Below are 21,528 nucleotides of genomic sequence, written 5' to 3'. Positions count from 1 at the left end.
TAAAACTCTCTCAAACTTTTAAAAGTGAAAAGCATCACTCAAAAGCAGCTAAGCACTTTCTTCTAACACTATAGGTGCGTATAAATAAATCAATAAAACGGGCCCTGGGGCTGTGAATATATATGGAAAAATTGGGTCCCTAGAGATGGTTTTTCAGAAAGCTAAGGCGATGTGAAAGTAGAGGCTAAAGCCAACGTTTCAATACTTTGTGCCAGGGCGGCAAATATAAGACAAGGGCACCTGGTTTTAAAATGGTCCTGTGCAAACAGACTCTCAGATGGGACATTTAAGGTACCGCTTTTATCAGAGATAAAGATAGTTGGTGAGTGGTTTTATTTTTTTCTTTGAAAAAACTTAACCACAATATAATTAGCTTTTGTTTTTGTCAGCCTGGGCTGCAGTTGATGAGGTATCTAGAGGCCTTCTGGTATAGGTGCCTAAAAGCTTAAACTGCATTTAATTATTATTATTACTCAATGTCAGGCTACGTAAATGAAAAGAGATAAAAAAGAATCGCTTGCAGCTACATTGCCTTGGTTTGTGATTTCATCACATCTCACAAGCTAAGCAGGTTCGAGCTGGCACTTGGGGCATGAAACCTCTAAGGAAAACCCAGGCAGCTAGAGATGCCATTTCAACTGAGTTGAAAGTTTCTCCACATGCTGGGAAGAGTGGAGGCATGCCACTCTTTGATTTTCTACTCTATCTTTATTTCTAAATACCTTAATAACTGTCTGACTTATTTCAGGGAAAGAAAGCAAATAGGGGAAACGGAGTCACAGAGAGAGTTGTCTTAAAGGTACATAGTCTCTAATACGACAATTTCTTGGCTCCCAACTGCTCATTGATTGTCCATCCTGCTGCCTGAAATATCAGCAAAGGCTCCAAAGCAGTAGTTGCACATGGTAAAAAAAGGTTGAGCTAAATGTGGTAACTGCAATGGGCTTTCCCACTTGAATGCCAGCGGAGAGCAAAACGCAGACAAGAAGGCTCAGAAGACAGATGGACCAAGTTCTGTCCACTCTTCCTGCAGTCTATTTCATCGACAGGTCAGAGTGAAAGCAGATGGTTTGCCAGAGGGCAATATATTGGCAGACAGTACCTTGCTTTTTAGGCACGAGACATCAGGCTGTTAGGAACAAGTGCTTCGCACTGAGTTAATTAACTCTAGACATTCAGCTCAGGGATGACCTTCTTTCCGCCTCCTTAGATTAAAAAGAAGAGAATGAGTCAGGTGGCCTGGAATGGTCAGAAGACCAGAAGCTTTAGCTGCATTCTAGCTCCTTCTTTTTCTCTTGTCCTCTAGAGCTGCAGTCGCCAACCCCCAGGCCGCAGCCTGGTGCCAGTCTGTGGCCTGTTAGGAAATGGGCCACGCATCACTGCCTGAGCTCCGTACCTCCAACCCACAATGCTTTCCACACCTCCAGTCGGTGGAAAAATTGTCTTCCATGAAACCGGTCCCTGGTGCCAAAAAGGTTAGGGACTGCTGCTCTAGAGCATTAGTTTGCAAACTCTCCAAGATAAGGATCATAGTCTGCAATGTCCTTGAACTTGCCCAAGATGAGTACAGTTGTATATAACAGGCACAAAAATCAGTGTACTGACTGGTAGACTGGCTCCTTCTCTTAGCCCCTAGCCTATCAGAGTCCATTGTAGAATCTTCTTTAGGTGAGGACCCAACACATTATGATGCCAGGGACTGTTGTCTTTTTAAGGGCTGCCAGGGAGAGTTCAGGCTATCCAGGCCTTTCATCAATAGTGTCACCACCTGTATCAGTTATGTTGATAACATAAAAAGCCACCCCAAAATTTAGTGTCTTAACCGACAACTACTTATTTATAATAATTGGTGATCCTGTGGGTCAGCAAATTGGGCAAGGCTCAGCTGGGTAGTTCTTCTGCTGGGCTCAGCTGGGCTCACTCATGCACTTGGGTGAGCTGGGGGTCAGTGGCCTCACTCACATATCTGGTGTTGGTTGGCTGTTGCCTGGGAGTCCTATAGTATCCAGCAAGCTATCCTGGGCTTGTTTCCATGGTGGTGATCACAGGTTCCCAAGAGGAGAAGCAAGAATGAGTCTCAATGTACAAGTGCTTTACAAGCACATTTGCAAATATTGCTTAGGTCAGAGCAAGTCACATGAGTGAGCCCAGTGTCAAGGTTAGTGATAACGGCAAGGACAAGGAAGGGGAATTATTGCTGCCATTTTACAATCTACCATGCCAACAAGACAAGGCCACGGATAGAGTTCAATACTTCCAACTAGCAGATGTGATACCTCATTTTCAGGTTTCTGAGATGTTGGAGCCAGAAGTCCTAGTTGAATCTCTGTTTCTCCACTTTTCAGGCTTCAGTTTCCTCATCTGATAAATGGGGATAACACCCATCTCACAGGGTTGACCTAGGATCAACAGGTGCTAAAAATGATACATAAATGCTGGCTGTGATGCTTCCACAACTGTAACACGTGTTCACACCCTCTCGACCCGCCTGCTCACCTCCTTAGGTAGTGTTTCTGCAAGAAGGGAAAGCTCACTGTTGATAGTGGCCCATGAGAGGATTTTACGTGGCACAGGTGCACTACTTTGAATGGTCTTTGACTCATGTGCGAGATTCACCTTCGCTCTGTAATTCTTTCAGTCCTTCCTCTTCGGAGAAAGTCTCAACTGGAGGCCGGAATGTCTTTAACACCTCCCTTGACACATGCGAAGCATCACACTCAGAGCTTTCGGCCTTATTTAGAATCCAATAATGCTTTATTTTCAATTATTAGATTTGCTTTCTATCCGTGACAGCTGACACTTTAAAAAAAAATATATATATATAAGCAAACATTCGTAGTTTCATAAACAATGCTAAGTGCACGTGTGGTTCATTCATTTATGCATTCAACAAATACGTGCAGAGCACCTACTATGTGCCAGGATGGCACCAAACAGTCACCAGCGAACAGCGGCACTCCCTGGCCTGGCGGGGCTGACGTTCTAGTGGCGGGGGTCGTGACAGCGCTCAGGGGCAGCTGGACTTGGGGATTTGCTTCTTCGCGGGGACACAGGCCTGCCCGCTGGGCCGCCCGGCCCCTCCTCCCTTCCTCCGCGGAGGCTGACGTGGAGGCAGCAGCGCGGGCGGCCGCGGGAGGCGGCGGCGCGGCGGCTCGGAGGCGCCGGGCCCTCTCGGGGCCGCGCGGGGCCCGGGCGGCGGCGCGGCGGGAGGCGGGGGAGGAGGAGGAGGAGGAGGAAGGCGGACGTCCGTGCAGCCGGCCGCGCATGGAGGAGGAGGAGGAGGAGGCCATGAACGGCGACCGGACCGAGAGCGACTGGCAGGGGCTGGTGAGCGAGGTGAGGCCGAGGCGCGGCGCGGCGGGAAGGGCCTGCCGAGCAGCTGCGGGCCCGCGCCCCGCAAGGCCGAGGCGGCGCGGCGACGCGCGGGGGCGCGCACCGGTGGCCGCGGCGCGCTGGCCCGCGCCACCCGCCAGGTGCGCGGTTTCGGCCGCCCGCGCGCCCCGGTCTATGCGGGCGCCACTTTCTCCTGCGCCATCTGGTGCCAGCCTGTGGGGAGGGGCCTTCCCCCCCCGGGCAGGGTTTGGCCCCGGATTGGCGAGAGGAGCCCCGAGATCCGGGAGGAGAAGGCGCCAAGCCCCACCCGCGCGCCCGCTCCCACTGCAGCGAGCCGGGCGATTGGCCGCCGGACGCACGGAAAGGGGGTGCGGGGGGGGGGGGGAGGGGAATTGGAGCCCAGGGGCAACACCTGGACCAGCCGAGTTACCTGCAGGGGTGGTTCCGGTGGGGGAGTTCGGGGTTCATTCGTCTCTTCGTTCACTCAACACGTGTTCACTGCTGGCCTACTATGCTAAGGCGCAGGGGCCATTTATCAAAGGAGTGGAGCGCAGGTGCAGGAGTGACTGGACTTGTGGAAGCAGAGCACACCGTCCCCCACCCCCAAACTATGTTGTCATAAACATGCCCTGGGGGCCGCTTCAGAATCCTGCCATGCCATCTTCAGTCCACCCTAAGCGTGTGTTGGCCTGAGAGCAGCTGCTGGCTCCCCTGGGCTGCAGGGACTGCTGTGTCTCCCCCCGCACAGGTGAGCTGCCCTGATTTGCCACCCTTGGTGCTGGCAGTGCCCGGTGGTATTCATGCCCACCGTGCCAGGGAAGCTGTCCCTTCTCTCCCTCCCGAGAGCCATCCTGCGCCCCAAGGCCGACCTGGAACTTCTTTTTCTTTACTCCCGTGCACACAGTGAAGAGTGTATTGGTTTGCTCTTTTCCTTTCCCCGTGGTGTGTGGGAATAGAAACCCGGTCTCCAGCTGGGCCTAATAACAGTACTTAATGTCCAGCGTGTGCAGAGCCTCACATTTCTGAAGAGGAAGGCCATACTGTAGCTTCTACCCTAAACTAGTTTAGTTTGTGTCCGTGTGGTAGATGAAAGCTCTCCTGACTGTACGGTATCAGGATAGATTGTGTTGCAGCCTGCCTCCCCTTTCTCAAACTGTCAGGCTTCATCTCAGGAGACAGATTCTCTGGGAACCTTGTTTCTGGGCCCATCAAGAATGATACTTATAGGCAAGGAGACTGGAGATGGTTCTCCTGAGAAGTTCAGTGTTGGGCCCCCAGATAGCAGCAGAATATTCACTACTCCAGCAAAGACATAGCAGATGCCTCTTCGGAATCAGGTACATTGTTAGGTGCTTGGGATTCACTGGTGAACAAGACAGAACTTCCCTGCCCTCAGTGAACTCCTGGGGCTTAACCATGTTGTCTGGGAGGAAAGTCAGTCCATAAACAGTAAGAGCATATGAAAGGATGGAATGTAATCAAGTGCTCAATGGCATGGGATGCCCCTGATATGCTTACCTTCTTCACTGTACACTGACCACATTGTATTTGAACAGCGGGTTTCCTTATGCGGCTGTGTGTTTTGTTTATTTCCAGTGTCTACAGTGAGCTCCGTACATAGCAGGTACTCAATAAATGCTTGTTGAATAAGTCAGTTGATCCTGGAGTGGGTCTTCCAGCATTTTCCTGTCCATCCCACTGGAATTTCCCCAGAGTGATGCCTTCTTGCCTTCCCACAAACATTCATTAACACCTAGAATGTGCAGGGCACACAACCAGGGGACCTGAGGGATGTGAAAATGAATGCAACCTGTTTCCCACCTTAATAATAACTAATGGCTATTTCTTGAGTGCATCCTCCTCGTTAGGCATTTTATAGGCTTCATTCTCACATAAGGTAGGAATTCTTTTTTATTTTACAGATAAGGAAACTATGGCCCAGACAGGCTAAGGAACTTGCTTAGAGCCTCACAGCTGGTGGGTAGAAGAGGCAGGATTTGAACCTTGGTCTGTCTGATTCCCTGTTTGGGATCACTAGGCCACACTTTGTATTTTAGCCATTGACTCATCTGTCTGTATCTTCTACTGATGGCAATCTCCCTCCGAAAGGGGACCATGTCTCTGAGTTCCCAGCAACTGGATCAGTATTTCTTAAAGTATAGCCTACAGATCATCTGCATCAGAGTCATTTTGGGTGGCTGTGAAAAATGCAAGTTTCTGGGTCCCTCCCCAAATTTACTGTAATGTGTTCAGTTGTGTCCCCCCCTGCCCCCATAAACGCATCCAAGACCTAATTCCCAGTAGCTGCGAATGTGACCTTATTTGGCAATAGGGTCTTTGCAGATATAATCAAGTCAAGGACCTTGCAAAAATGAGATCATCATGGATTTAGAGTGGGCCCTAAATCTAATGACTGTTGTCCTTATAAGAGAAATGAGAGAGAGATCTGAGACACAGAGACGCAGGGAGAAGGCTATGGGAAGACGAAGACATGCAGGAAGACCGCATGAAGACAGGCAGAGATTGGAGTGATGCAGGGCAAGCCAAGGAATGCCGGGGGCCGCTGGTGACCTCCAGAAGCTGGAAGAGGCTTAGCTTCTTCAGATTCTCCCTTAAAGCCTCCAGAAAGCAGGAACCCTGCTGACACCTTGATTTTGGACTTCTCGCCTCCATAACTGTGAGAGAATAAATTTGTGTTGCTTTGAGCCACCTAGTCTGTCATAGCAGCGGCAGGAAATTCATACGTCTACTGCCGGAAAGTGCCTGTGGGCGCAGCGCCCAGGCGAGTCCCCGCCCGCTCAGGTTTGGCTGGCAGGGCTTCGTGGGTGTGGATCAGGGCTGGTTCCCAGCCAAGCAGGATTCAAGGAAGCAAGGAAGCGTGTGGTCAGTGGCCGTGGTGTTACAAAGGGATTTGGGGCCCAGCAGAAGCAACTGGGGAAGACATCACACACATGTAGCCTGGGCAGCCCGGGCTTTTTGTGGGCTTGCATCTCTTTCTGCAGTCCCGGTCTCTGCCGCCCACCCCGGCTCCTCACTCCATTGCCCTTCCTGCCCAGAGCCCTGTACTCTCTAGCAGTGAGTTTGCTTCCTCGGCTTGCCTCCAGGAAGCAGTTTTCATTTAAAATGATCCTACAGAGATCAGTTTTATTTTCATATTTTTAGTATAACAAGCCGAAATTACAGCTTTCTCCCAGGCCCCGAAGTAAACACGCCCATGCGTGTGAAGGAAGCATGGCTGATGTTCTGTGTAGGAAATTAAATGTCAGGGCAGGGGCAGATGTTCTTCTTATCACCACCTGAGGTGAGCTTTCAAAATTGGAGAAATCTCGAAATGCAGCCGTGCAGGCAATCAATAACTTTATATATCCAAGATAAAGATCCTGGCCATGTCTCAGCCTACCACCCCTATGACAGACTATCCCTAATTCACTTTCACTGTTTGAATTTTGGTTAATTAATTACATAGCAGTCAATCTCCTATTCCTTGAGCCATGAGGCAGAAGACAGTTAACTGGGCCTCTGCCCAAAGTACACCCACTGTGTTTTAGAAGGGAAAGGTTGAATAGATGTATGTAACCCAGCCCTATGGTAAATTAAGGTAAGGAGCCAGCTTTGGGTCTCAGTTGTTGACTTAAACTCTGAAGATACTCAAAGAGGCCTGGGGTTGGTCTTGGCTCTGCTTCTTTCTTGGTGCAAATGATCAAAAACTCAACCCAAAGTGGTTAAGTTCAGAGGGAATTTATCGATTGATGTTGTGGTTTGAATTGTGTGCCCCAAACGACATGTTCAAGTCCTAACTCCCCCTACCCCCAACCACACACACTTGTGAATACAACTATTTGGAAGTAGGGTCTTTGCAGATGTGATTAAGTTACAACGAGGTCATCCTGGGTGGGCTCTGACCCAGTGACTCGTGAGTGTCCTTACAAGAAGAGGAAAATTCGGACACAGAGGTGCACTGGGAAGCCAATGTGAGGACACAGAAGGAAGAATGCCACGTGACAACAGAGGCAGAGATTGGAGTCATGGAACTGCAAGCCAAGGAACGCCAAAGACTGCCAGCAACCACCAGAAGCCAGGGAGAGGCAAAGAAGAATCCTTCCCCTAGAGCCTTACTGGGGACCATGGCCTTGCTGGCACCTTGATTTTGGACTTCTAACCTCCAGAACTTTGAATACATTTCTGTTGTTTTAAGTCAACCAGTTTGTGGTTGACTATTTGTTACACCAGCCGTAGGAAACAAACACAGCTAATGTGGCTAATAATTCCATGGTGGGACTGGCTTGGGGCACAGCTAGATTCAGCACCCAAACAGACGGTTCCTCCCCATCGTTGAGTCTGCTTGCTGCCTGGCTTTAGTCTCAGCCTCCCATCCTTTCAAGTCTAAGCCCAGAGGGGAAGATGAGACCCTTGTCTGGCAGATCCCACAAAATCATAGGATGCTCCATTCTAATCTGCTTAGATCACTTACCTACCCTGCAAGAAACCGCCCAGGAATGTAGTGATCTGATTGTTTTAGGGCTGGAGATGTGTCTGGAGCTCTGCCCAGGCCACATAGACAGAACAGGGGTGGGGGGGACTCCCAAACAACATCAAGGGGCCATTTTCCAGAAGAAGGGGAATGGATATTGAGGGAATCACTGCACAAGCAACTTCTCTGAGACTCATTTTTCTAATTTTTAAGTAGGATAATAAAACTACCTACCTACCTCATGGGTGCTATAATTGTGAGGATCCAAACAAATAATGCTTGTTCGTGCTTACCCCTCTGCCTGGCAGGGAACCGTAGGACAGTGAGCATGAACCTCAGGACACAAACTCTGGTGTCCATGAATTGAAAACTTTATTTTGCTATAATGCCTTAATTTTGATTATAAGTTTTCATTGTTTGAGTGGTGAAAATGTAACCTGGATTGAAGTCACACCTCTCCCTTTCCCTGAATTTGCATTTAAATTCTAGGAGGCTTGTACAATACTGTCACTGGCAGGGGTGTTGGAGTGGGCTGTTCCCATTTAGCCACACCCTCCTTGCTCAGGCTACATACAGTCTGGTCCTTGGTCTCCAGGTCACTGCTGTGGCCTCCCTTGTCCCCTCTCAGGCCACCTATGGCCCTTTGGCTGCCTGCACCATATCTGTGCTACTTTTGGGTGAATGAAGAACAAATCCATGCATTGCTTTTCACTGTGCTCTGGGCTTGGGGACTTTGCTCTCTTGCCCAAGGAGGGGGCATGGTTTATGTGGTTTTTTAATTTGTTCTGCTGCCCCTGAATTACTCTGGGGCTGATATTCTCATGCTCTTGAACCACCCCAGGGCTGTGGAAAACTTTGAGAAACTATTGTGTAATTGTCTGCGTAGATGTACCACACAACACCAGGCTAGGTCCAGAGAATTAGGAATTATTTTCTACTTCCTAAGAAAGAAGGGTGTATTTGTTAGGACAGAGTCTAAGCCACTGTATCAAAGATACCTACCCCCAAAATATGCGGGGTACATCCATAAGGTTTAAATAAGGTAGACATCTATCTCTCTTTCATGTGATAGCGTAGTGGTCCAGGCTGGGAGGGCAGGCCTGCTTCAGGAGCTATTTAAGAACTCAGGTTTCTTCCATCTTGGTGCCCCACCATTGGTATGGTCCTCATCTGTGTGGTTGAAGCTGTGTTGCTCCCATGTTTGTGTCCCAGCCCATAGGAAGTGGGGAAGAGACAGAGGGAGAAGTCCAGGGCAGTCCCTTTAGACCTGTACATGTCACTTCTGCTCATATCTCATTGAGCATAGTCAAATGACCACACCTAGCTGCAAGGGAGGCTGGAAATGTAATCTGTAGCTGGATGTACCCAGCTTAAATTTGGGAGGATTCTATTAAAAAATAAGAAGAGCATATGGGATGTGGAAAACACAAACCATCAAGAAAAAATGGATATATTGACTTTATTAAAAACCAAAAACTTCCCTTCTTCAAAGGATTCTGTTAAGAAAATGAAAAGTCATATTCTGGGAGAGCAAGTATGTACAAAGCATGTTGTATTCAGAATATACAAAGAGCTCTCAACAATTCAATAAGAAGAAAATAAACAATCTAATTTTTTTTTTAGCATTACTAGATGTTACCAGTGTTTTATTTTATTTTATATTTTTCCTCCATTTATTTCATTATATTATGGGGGTACAAATATTGTTGGGGTTACATATATTGCCCCTGCCACCCCTCCTCCCCTCTGTGCCAGCGCTTCAAGCGTGTCCAACCCCCAGTTGGTGCACACCACACCCATTATGTAAGTATGTAAGTATACCCCCTTCCCCTCCTCCCCCTCCCACCTGCCCACCACTTGATAAAAGGTTTTTTGTGGTTTTTTTTGACATTTGGTTACATTGTATATCTTTGCCTCTCCCTAAGAAGGGTTAGAGGTAATCCCTTCCCCTCCACAATGCTCAGCACATCCTTAAGATGTGGCCTCCCCGCCCCGAGTCCCTGGTGCACACTACTACCATTTGAGCCACATAGTTTTAGTCAGTCAGTACCAACTTGATGGCGAGTAGATGTGGATCCCATTTTCCAGATCTTGTGTCACCTCACTTTGGATAATGGGCTTAAGCTTAATCCAGGATAGCATAATCAGTACAAGCTCACTGTCATTTCTTAGACTTGAGTAATTTTCCCTTGTGAGCATATACCAAATTTTAATCATCCACTGGTGAATTGACGGGCACTTGGGTTGTTTCCATGACCGTGCAATCGTGAATTGTGCTGCCATAAACATTCGGGTGCAGATGTCTTTATAATAGAATGACTTAGGCTCTTTTGGGTAGCCGCCCAACAATGCTATTGCTGGGTTGATTGGTATTTCTATTTCTAGCTATTTGAGATATCTCCAGATTCTTTTCCAGAAAGGTTGCACTAATTTATAGTCCCACCAGCAGTGTAAGAGTGTTCCTGTCTCTCCACATCCTCGCCAGCATTTCTTGTTTTGGGTTTTCTTGATATAGGCCATTCTCACTGGGGTTAGATGGAGTCTCATTGTGGTTTTGATTTGCATTTCTCTGATGATTAGAGATGTTGAGCATTTTTTCATATGTTTGTTGGCCATTATTCTGTCTTCTTAAACAATCTAATTTCTAAAATGGGCAAAAGGGTTAAATAAACGCTGCACTGAGGAAGAGATTCAGATGGCAAACAAGCAGCTGAGCAGATGCTCGGCACCATCAGTCATTGGGGAAATGGAAATTGAAACCACAATGAGACCCCACAGCACACCTGATAGAACGGAAAACCAGCAAGTAAGAAAACTGACAAAGCCAGTGCTGACGAGGAGGCAGAGCACCCTCATACACTGCTGGAGGGAATATAAAATGGTACAGTCATTTTTGAAAAGGTTTTCTTATTATTTCTTTTTCTTAAAGTCAAACATACATTTAACCAAACAGCCTGGCAACCCTACTCGTAGGTAGAATTGAAGAGAAATGAGGACACATGTCCATGCCCGTCCACACATCTCTGTATACACTTCAAACAGCATGTAGCCAATGACTTCACACATCTCTGTATACACTTCAAACAGCATGTAGCCAATGACTTCATTTTGAGGGATCTGGGATACAGGGTATACGTGGAACAGTGTAAACGCTGTTTTAGTATTTGTGATGAGTGACTATTTTATAATAGTGAATGAATGCTGTCATATATTTTTTTATACCTTTATTAAGATATAATTGATATACAGAAAACTGCACATATTTATTGTATACAATTTGATGAGTTTGGACGTGTGCATACTCATTGCAAGGATGAGTGAGGGAATTGGCTGCAAGGAACACAAGGGAATTTTTTTGAGGTTTGGACATATTCTACATTTTGATTGTGGTGATGGTTACATGACTATGTAAGTTTGTTAAAATTCATAGAACTATACATCTAAAAGTTAATTTTTTTCCTATTTAAATTATACCTCAGCTGGACGCAGTGGCTCACACCTGTAATCCCAGCACTGTGGGAGGCCAAAGTAGGACTTGAGTCCAGGAATTTGAGACCAGCCTGGGCAACATATCAAGACCCCATTTTTATAAAAAAATTAGCCGGGCCTGGTGGCACACACTTGTAGTCCCAGCTCCTCGGGAGGCTGAGGCAGGAGGATCACTTGAGCCCAGGAGTTCAAGATTGCAGTGAGTTATAATCGGGCCACTGCATTCCAGCCTGGGTGACCGAGCAAGATCCTATCTCTAAAAAAATAAATTATACCTCAGCAAACTTACTTCCTTTAAAAGGGAGGCACTGGATATTCAAGACAGTCAGCCATCGCCACAGAGTGCTGTACTCCTTACCCCCCAACTTGTCAGGTTTCCATCAAAACTAGCCACGCCCCCACCCATGCCTCCTGGTTCTTACTCTGCTCTTCCCACCCAGGCTGACTGGGCCAAGCTCAGTGTTCCTCCTTAGAGACGAATAACCAGGATTACGCTCGGGTTCTGCCCTTCCCTCGACTTGGGAGGTCTCCTCTAGTCTTTTGGGTGGTCATGGTCGAGAGAGCCCCTGGAGAGACTCTTCTATGCCCTTGCATGTTAAGGACCAGGCTTCCAGAACTGCAAAGCCGATCACTTTGTTATCTGTTCCCTGCAGGACTACCCTTTCTTGGGACATGGAGGCAGAATGTCTGGCCTCTTAGAGAGGGACAGGGGTAGGTGTGGAGAAATAGGGTGGGGTTACAGGAAATGGAGGCGAGGCGGGCAGATAGGCTGCCAGTTAACATTTCAAAGTAGTCATTCTTATTCGCTGATATAATTAAATGAAATCGCAGTGCACAGTAGCGAACAATCAGTCTCAGACAGTAACACAGGCAGTTGGTAAGGCTCGATAAAGTGGGGGAAAGCTTCTTAGGAGAGGTGGGACTGGAACTGAGCCCTCCCCTGTGGCTGCCAGGGCAGGGGAGACGGTGGCCAGAAGCAGGCCTGGCGGCTTGGCTGGCCTTGTGGAGATGCTCCAGGTAAAGGCAGAAGCCACTGGGTTGAGGCGTAGCAGAAATTGAGGGTGGATAACCAGGGTGGACCAGATGGTGAATGACTCCAAAAGCCAGGCAGCGGGTGTGCCCTGATGTAGCTGCTAACAGAGAGGCACTGAATGCTTTTTTTTTTTTTTTTTTTTTTAGCTGCAGTACAAATTGATAAAGATACTTGGGATATATTTATTTCCACTAACTCAGCAATCACGGAGCCTCTATTGTCTGCAAGGTGGCATGCCAGCCAGTGGCAATATAAAAACAAATTTGGTGACTCTGCCAAGAATCAGGGAAAAACAAGTTAGGAGGAGCTACCAGTAATCCAGCCTTTTCTTCCATCGCCATTCCCAGTTACTCCCATTGCTGCCCAGTCATACCACTCATCATTGTGGTTTCCTCCCTAACCTTCGACTTGTCTCTCTCTCTCCACTGGACTCAAAAGATCTTGAATTCCTTGAGAGTAGAGACCTTATGCTATTCATTTGTAACCTTAGCACTGTACCTTGCTCACTGTAGATGCTCAATAAATGTAGAATATCTGAATGCTTGGATGTTTGAGTGAATGAAGTGATGATTGGGAATAGCAGTGGCTATGGAAACATTCTAAAGGAATTCCTAGCCAGCCAGATTGGGAAGATGGAATGGATGAGTCCATGATGGCCCTTGATCCCTGGCCGGAGAGAGGCGGTGCTGGAAATGGCAGGAGGTTGGGGGTGACGGGGTCTGGTGAGAAGTTGCTGAGGTCTGTTTAGAACTCTGCCTTGATCAGAGTTCCCTGGGAGTGTTTGAACTCTTGCGAAGCAAGTTTAGTGCTTACTGGGAACATTTTTGATGAGCAGCTATCTTCATAGTGGCAGGCTAATTTCAGAGTAAGTTTATTAAAATTAGTGTGCGGGGGAAAGTAAGCTCAACTGCTATTTTTAACTAATGGGATTCATGTTCTCTCCTGCGCAGGGAAATTCGCATATGTGCTTCTAAAATTGACAATTTCTACTCTTATTATGTTAAAAAAATTAATTTAGTGAGTTTCACATTGAACAAAATACATTGGCTGAAGATTAGAAGAGGACTTTGGCTAGTCCCTGAATGAAAATGACCAGACTGAATGACATTTCTTACTCCCTGCCTGGTCTTCCAGCAGTGAGACCGTAGCGGGGCTTGGGGTCCCTCCTGGCGGAGAACTTTGCTAGGCTGAGAGTCCACACTGCTCTTGGCCTGGCAGGCACGGTGCTGCCAGTGGAAGGGGACCCAGATTCCCGAGAAACACAAACCTTCGGCTTATTTTTATTTTGGAGTCTTCCCATTTTCACGTCACCTCTTCTGGTCTACTTACTGTGTTTCCATTATCTGAAGCTATCTTATTGCAACAAACACCTAATTTTGTTCAGGATGTCAGATCATCTCCAAGCCTCTGTCCTCTGGACAGCTAGCCAATTCAACCGCCTTCAAAAAACCAAAAAGATATTTTTCATAAGGTCCTCCTTACTCAGAAACCTTCAGTGGCTCCCCAGTACCTGGTGTTTGAGCCCCTCTTACACCAGCCGTGACCTATCTTTCTGCCTTTTGTCCCTTTGCCTCCCTCATCACCTGGCTGCTTCAGCCAAACTCACCTGCCATGCATTCTGGCTTCCACCTTTTCATTACACCCTGACCTCATCTGGGTGGGCCTTCCACTTCTTCCCTGGCAGCATTCTTTAGCAGCCCTTCCAGGTGCGGTGAAAACCCATATCCTCCTAAAATCCCCCATCATGCTTGCTTGACGTGAGCTCTTCGTGCTGTTGCCTGAGGTAGCGTGGATCAAACCACTGCTGCGTTAGCACTTGCACGCTGCCTGGGAGGAAGGGCCATCTCTGTGTGCAGATGTTAACTCCTGCACAAGTTCCTGGGCTCCTTAGAGAGGGAACTGTGACCACCGTGTTGGGTAGGAGTCAGGACTTCTGGAAGGATGAGAGCCGTGCTGTGGCTCAAGAACTGCAGGACCCTGAGATGGGGCACTGCTACAGCATCCTAGTTCTGGCCCATGTGCAGAGCCTCTGCTTTGATTTCAGGTCCTCATTTCTGGAAAGGGACTCATGGATGTGCCTGCCCACGTACAGCGTCACTGATGGCAGACACAACAGTACGTCCGTGACGTCAGGACGGGTCCACCATTGTATCAGATTGGCTGGTTGGCGTGAAGGCAGAGTGAAGGACAGCCCTCCTATGTCAGTGGGGCAGGTGGCTAGCAGGGGAGAAGGTTGCCATTCAATGTGCCAGACACACAGCAATTACTGCTGTGTGCAAAGCCCTCTGCATGAGACAGTTTGCCTCAAGGGGTTTGCAGTCCAGTGGTGATAAAGAACAGGAAGGCCATGGCACTGTAATAGACACTGTGATGAGGGCTCTGCAGGTTAAGGGAAGGTTAATTTAAATTGGGGAATTAAGGAAGGTTCTTGATGGAGTGGCACCTGGGCTAGGAAGATTGGGCAGGATTTCAGCAAGTACAGATGTAAAGGAAGAGTGTTCTAGGCGGAAGGAATGGAGATAGCAAATGTGCAGCTGTAGCAAAATGCAGGACTTGTTGGGGAAAGTTCCAGATCATCTGGCCTCTGGGGGCGACGTGTAATGGAGCATTGGGTATGATTTGTTAGGCAGACCTTGAATGCCCTATTAGATGCTGGGGTCCCAAGTATGGCCTTCATTCTGGAGGTGACTGTTGATGGTTGTAGCCTTTGAGCAGAGGTTGCCTGGATGCGTTCGAAAGGTAACTGATCTACCAGGAGTGTATGTGGGGGGCTGGGCAGGGCTGAGACTTGGTTAGAGCACAGGAGCCCATCTGGGCCTATCCCTCTGTCCCCTTGCTTTTAGCCACTTTCAACCTACTCGAGTCTCCCATCTACTGTTTCTCTGCTCCTGAAAACACTCTTGCCAAGGCCACCCAAGACCAGACTCCTGACTGCCACACCCAGTGGTCTTTCTTTAGGCCTCAACCTACTTGCTACCTGGCTGTGCAGCCTCTGACACTCCACTCTTCTCTCCCTACACTCTGGCTTCTGCATCCCTGCACATGGCCCCTGGACATGTCCCCCAGGCACCTCCTACCTCACTCAACATGCCCTGAGTTGAACTCATGGTCCTTCCGCATCCATCCTTCCTATCTGTCTTCCCTTCTCCCGGCCCATCTCAATTAGTGTGATCACTGTGGGGTCTTCCTCGATCCTTCTTCCCAACTTCCTCCCAGTTGTTCACTGGGCTCATGTTTTCTACTTTTGAACAAGTCCTTAAATAAGGTCTCCCTGTCACCACTCCCACCATCCCACCGTGGCCCACGTTGTCAGCCACTGTCCTTGGAATATTCGTAACGTCCTCGAGGAGCCTCTTTCCTCCATGCAGTCACTAGAGTTGTCATTCTGGGCACTGAAATGATCTTCCCACTCCTTTGCTTGGCTCTCTGATGCCTTCCCAGGGCCTGCAGAGTGGGAGCCAGGCCCCTCGGGTGTCCTCCCAGGGGTCCCTATCCACGTCTCCAGTAGCTCTGTACCCCTTATTGCCACCACTTCCCCTACTCTCCCTGGCTGTTACCAGATCATTTGGTGCCCTGAGGCATCTCTAAGCCTTGCTTATGTCCAAAGGCGACCTCCTGCTTGTACTCTAAAGCCCTGCTTGAATGTCGAAGCCTCCCAGTATGACGCCCACTTCCCTTGGGCCTCAAGAGATTGGGAAGTGGATGGGGTGCTGCATTTGGGAAGGTGGTGTGGGGCACTGTTGGCAGGGCGACGGGGTTCCTGAGGGTGGGGGCCCCTAGAGTGGTGGATGGGCACCAATGTCTCGTGCAATGCCAGCACAGGATAGACACTTAGCAGGGACTTGGTGGAAGGGAGGGAGGGAGGAGGGAATAAAGAGAAGGAAAAGAGGAAGGAACGACAGTTCACTTTGCCATTTCCAGCATTCTTCTTGAAGCCAGCCCTGCTCACCGGCCGGGGTGCCCACTCCCAGCCTCTCCCCCAGGCTGACCATGGCCCGAAGGAGCTGAGAGTGTCCAAATGGCCCCAGCACATGTCCAGTGTCCTGGCCAGAGTCCCGGCTCGGGCTGCAGTGGCTGTGTGAGTCATCGAGCTTCACCAGTAGGTAGCTACCTGGCCTTGGACTAATCTCCTGACTTCTCCAAAACCTCATTTTCTCTGGACTTTATGCAGTGAGGAGAACAATACCTGCCTGCGGCTGTCAGTTAAGATGGAGATAAAGTGAGATGATGTGTGTGAAAGTGGGTTTTAAAGCTCCCAACCCTCTGCAGCCCAGGCAGTGCTGCTTTCCTTGCCTGGGCTTTAGGAAAACCCTGCGCCAGGCTTCAGAGAAGCTTCTGCAGAGGGAGGCGGTGTGTCAGGTGCCTGCTGTCAACATGATGCCATTGGAAAATCATACTGATGAGGCGCAGATTGCTGTGCCTGCTTGCTCTGCCATCTGCAGACCCCACGACCACGGCGATATTGGAGGTGGCAGGAATGGGACTCTCTTCTTCTAGCCAGTTCCAATTTGCTTTTTAATTTGCTCCAGCCCGGTGAGTGCTGCTGGGGTCAATCTGTAACCTTTTCTTCCTTCCCCACAGTCTCCAGCTTTGCCAGACTTGCCAGTGAGTTCACAGGCTGCTCCGTCTCTCCCAAGCAACTTCTGTTTGCGCCGGCTCTTCCAAGACCCTCCTAGTCACCTTCTCACTTCGTACCCCTCTTGTTGTCCTGAGTCCCATCTCAGGCCCACACTGTTCTGGCCCTCCCCGTTCACCCCCCTCCCTCATCTGCAGAGCATCTGCTGACCGCTTCACTTTGCTTGTTTTCTGGGGTTTTGAATAAGCCTCTTATTAAGCAGATTTCAGAGGTTATGAGAAGGCACAGCCCTCGCTCCCTACCTCCTGCGTCTCTTTCCACCTTTGCACACCATCCATCACGACCTGTGATATCTAGTATCTAAGAGCAAAGTTCTGACTGTGATCCTTCCTTGCTCAGAGACCCTCCACCCATTGGCTCTCACTTTGGCCCCAGCTCTGCTGTCATTTCAGGCCTTTCTTACTTTCATCCAAACCAGACTTTCCAGCCTCACTTTGCCTTTCTCCTTCGAGCACATGCTGTGCTCCTGGCAAACCCAGCCTTTTCCAGTTCTCTGTCTGAAGCCCTTGCTTCCCCATTCCACACCCCCGCCCCCGCCCTTGCCCAGGCCACGCCCTCCTGGAACTCAGGGTCTCTTAATGTCGCCTTCTGTTTCCAGGCTCAGTCCCGACTGCCTCACTCCCCCAACTGAAAGCTCCCTTCCCCGTCTGCCAGCCGGTGGCATCTAGCCGTGCCTCTCTGACCACGTGTCTCCCTGGCCGCCTTAGGTTGGAATTACTTGTGTCTGTGCCGAGCAGGAACAGGCCAGTTCATCTTTGAGTCTCCCATTGTGCCCAGCGCAATGTCCTGCACGCGGTGAACAGACTAAAATTGATGACACACCTACCGGTTCTCAGTTAATACTTGAATTGAAAAACTACTGAATTAACACAAGGACATCCTTTTATTTTTTTTTGGTCTGAACAACATTCTCATCTGTTTCTTTCCCCAAAGTCCTCTTATATCCATTTTTATCCCACAGCCCTTCTGACTTTCAAAATATAGATTGTGATCATTTAAAGGTAGTAAGTCAAATCACCTTTTAATAAGCTCGAAGGGATTTATGAACTTACTGTAAGTCAATTCCTTCCTCCCTCCCTTCTTTCCCTTCCTTCCTTCTGGACTGGAATTTTATTGTATCAGATATATTGCTTGCAAAAAGCCAGGCAGAGGCTGCGGGTGGGAAATCATTTGGTTATAAAGAGCTACTTTCAATACTGGGATGTGACCTCTATCAGAGTGTGTCTGAACGTACACCAGGCGTTAATTGTGCTCCACTAGAATTTAAGCTTGCTGCAAAGGTTATTGGGCACCCAAGGTTGACTCTCGTGAAAAGAAGTTATGTAATTTCTTTGGTCCCTATGGTCTTCTCATCATGAGAAATGATAATACAAATAATTCCCTACATTTGTCTTTCTTCAACTGATATTTAAGAGGATTTACTGTGTCCCGGGCACTCTGCCAAAAGTTGGGGTGCATAATCCAACAGGACGTTGTCACTTTCCTCTCTGTTTCCGTATAGAATCTTTGTAACTGCCTGTCGGTTAGACTGAGCAGGTGGTAATGTCCTCGTTTTATAGACGAAGAAATGGGAAATCAGAGCGTTTATGAAATGCTCAGAAATTCAGTGTCCTTGTCTATGGTCACTCAGCAAGAAGCGAGTGCGTAGAGCGAGGTGTTAACTTGCAGTCAGGTGTTTTTCCCGCTGAATCACGCATTTGTGCCGCGAGCCTTGGAGGCAGGTCCTCTGCACGCTCTCGTCCAGACCACAGCGGGCAGCCCTCCCGTGCTGCGGGACATCTTCCCCCACTTCTGCCTCCAGCTGACCCCGTTCTAAACCCAAGAACATGAGCTGAAAGGAGACTTTGGGGGTCTGGTTCCAGATTCCTGTCCACACTTCGGTCTAGGCTGGACGTTGAGCAACAGTGAGGTCAGGAGACCACAGATGTGACTGTCCCAAAGGGCTGGCCAGAGAGCCCCCTCTGCTGTGGAAGATTGAAGGCAGGTACACCAAGTGACCCCACCCTAGGGAGTGAGAGAATCTAGAAACTCCCAGGATTCACCTCGCCCCACCACGCTTCACCCCCACCATGTCGCCCGCACAGCCTGAATCCGGGGATGAGGGAAGCTTTGGGAAGAAAAGTGAATGACTGAAGGTATTATCTAGAGATGGTAAATACTTTGGGTCATGGTGGATTTTTAACTTTATTGAGTAATGTAAATTCACTGCACCCTCCAAATTTAGAAAAATACAGATACCTTCAAAAGAAAAAAAGCCACCTGCAATTTCAGTACCCAGAGCTGCCTGCTGTTAACACTTTAGTGTATAATCTTTCACTTTTTCATGCCCTCATTTCTGAAAGAGTATGTAGTATATGCTATTTTATTCTTTTCAATTGTATCAAGGCTAACACACATACGGTGAATGCACACATTTTAAGTGGACAGATGAATGCATTTTTACATGTGTACACACCTGTGTAAACACCACTCAGATCAAGATCTAGAACATTCCGAGCTTCCCAGAAGGCTTCTTGTGCCCTTCTCTGTCAAGATGCCCCTCCTGCCTCATGCCCAGAGGTAATCATTATTCTAACGTTTGTTACCGTATGCTGTTTTATAACTTGTTCTTGTTCCTACTCAGCAACAAGTAGTGAATAGTTTCCACATCACTGACTCATCACCATCATTGTCATCATCATCATCATCATCATCATCATCATTGTCGTCAACATCAGTCATAACACAGCATAGGATTCCGCTGTATCAACAAACAGTTTTTGCACTTTAAGCCTATGTCTTAGAAGTACTTATTGTACTATTTCCCCCTATTAAGGAGCCCAGATGTCTGACGTCAGAGGTTCTATTTAGCTCTAGAATAGGCTGCGGTGACTTTGAGATTGTCCTGGTTTTTGTTTTGTTTTGTTATTTTCCCCAAGGCCTGCTTGTGTTTTCCATGGCTTACTTAGTTTCTTTGAATACAGCTGTGTTGTGCTGAGTGTTCTAATAACCATTCCTGTGTATGTTTGAAATGGCATCTCACATGCTAGTATGTTCAGGGAAGGTGCTAACAGGAGAGCAAATTCTAGGGTGCTAGTTTGTCCTGTTCCTCAACCGCGTTTTAAAATTTCATTTTTAAAAGAGGAGAGAAATTCATTGGACGATTTAAACACCTGAGTTTTAGAGTCATGTCCTTTTAAGATGATATTGGTGAGCAAGGAGACTAGCTGTGTTGATCGCTGGAATCCCTCGTGAAGACATTGACAAGGAGGAGAAGAGATCCACGCATCTCCCCCAAGTGCCCACCTGCTGAACACCTGAGTCTTCCTCACATATGCATTAACCCTGTGCCTTTGGAAAGCTTCCTCTCTTCACCTTCTCTCGGTTTAGGTCTTGGTTATTTTGCTACCACTATTACTGCACTTACTATTGTTGCTAATGGCATGAAAGTTATATTAGGTTTCCATTTGTGGTGTTCCAACATTTTTAATGTAAGATTCAGTTCAGGCATTATTCAAGAAACACCTTTTGAGGTATTACTCAAGAAATCATTGCCCAGATGTCCAGAGTATTTCCCCAATGTCTTCTTCCAATAGTTTCATAGTTTCAGGTCTTAGATGTAAGTCTTTAATCCATTTTGATTTGGTTTTTGTATATGGCGAGAGATAGAGGTCTAGTTTTATTCTTCTGTATATGGATATCCAGTTTTCCCAAAACCATTTATTGAAGAGACTGTCCTTTCCCTACTGTGTGTTCTTGGCATTGTGATCAAAGATAAGTTCACTATAGGTGTGTGAATTTACTTCTGGTTTCTTTATTCTGTTTCATTGGTCTATGTGTCTGTTTTTATGCCAGTATCATACTGTTTTGGTTACAATGGCTCTGTAGTATAATTTGAAGTCTGATAATATGATTCCTCCAATTTTATACTTTTTGATCAGGAGGCTTGGCTATTCTAGGCCTTTTGTGATTCCATGTAAATTTTAGGATTACTTTTTCTATTTCTGTGAAGAATTTCATTGGTATTTTGATGGGGATTGCGTTGAATCTGTAGATTGCTTTGGGTAGTATGAACATTTGAACAATATTGATTCTTCCAATCTATGAGCATGGAATATCTTTCCATTTTTTTGTGTCATCTTCAATTTCTTTCATCAATGTTTTATATTTTCATTGTAGAGATCTTTCACTTCTTTGGTTGAGTTTATTCCTAGGTATTTTAATTTATTTGTGGCTATTGTAAATGGGATTATTTTCTTAGTTACTTTTTCAGATTGTCAGCTGTTGGCATATAGTTATGCTACTGATTTTTGTACATTGATTTTGTATCCTGCAACTTTAATAATTTTGTTTATCAGTTCTAATTGTTGCATATCTTTTGAAGGCAGAGGCCTTTGAATTTCATCTCATTCTGGAATGGTCAGAATGGTCATATATTTAGCAATCTATTTTGATTTTACAATTTATGGTGATCCTGATTATTATTGAATTTTCTTTACTGAAATAGAAATGCCCAAACCTTGATGTTACCTGAATCAGTGGTGTCTCTGCACTTCTCTAAAAGAAATATTTTGTTCAATATCAGGT

At 47.4% G+C, this 21,528-nt stretch overlaps 1 protein-coding gene across 2 annotated transcripts in view; it reads left to right on the top strand.

Annotated features, from left to right (window-relative positions):
* The first annotated feature begins 3,239 nt into the window (after window positions 1-3,239).
* CCDC149 (coiled-coil domain containing 149) overlaps window positions 3,240-21,528 on the top strand; it is a 97,382-nt gene continuing 79,093 nt past the window's right edge. For both annotated transcript variants that reach the window (XM_012737473.3, XM_012737471.3), the window contains exon 1: window positions 3,240-3,336. In XM_012737473.3, coding sequence (XP_012592927.1) covers window positions 3,265-3,336 — 72 coding nt within the window. In that variant the 5' untranslated portion in view covers window positions 3,240-3,264. The remainder of the gene's footprint in view (window positions 3,337-21,528) is intronic.

The sequence above is a fragment of the Microcebus murinus genome, chromosome 3 (genome assembly GCF_040939455.1).
Source record: "Microcebus murinus isolate Inina chromosome 3, M.murinus_Inina_mat1.0, whole genome shotgun sequence".
Classification (NCBI taxonomy): Eukaryota; Metazoa; Chordata; class Mammalia; order Primates; family Cheirogaleidae; genus Microcebus; species Microcebus murinus.
This window is presented reverse-complemented; position numbering and strand designations above follow the sequence as displayed.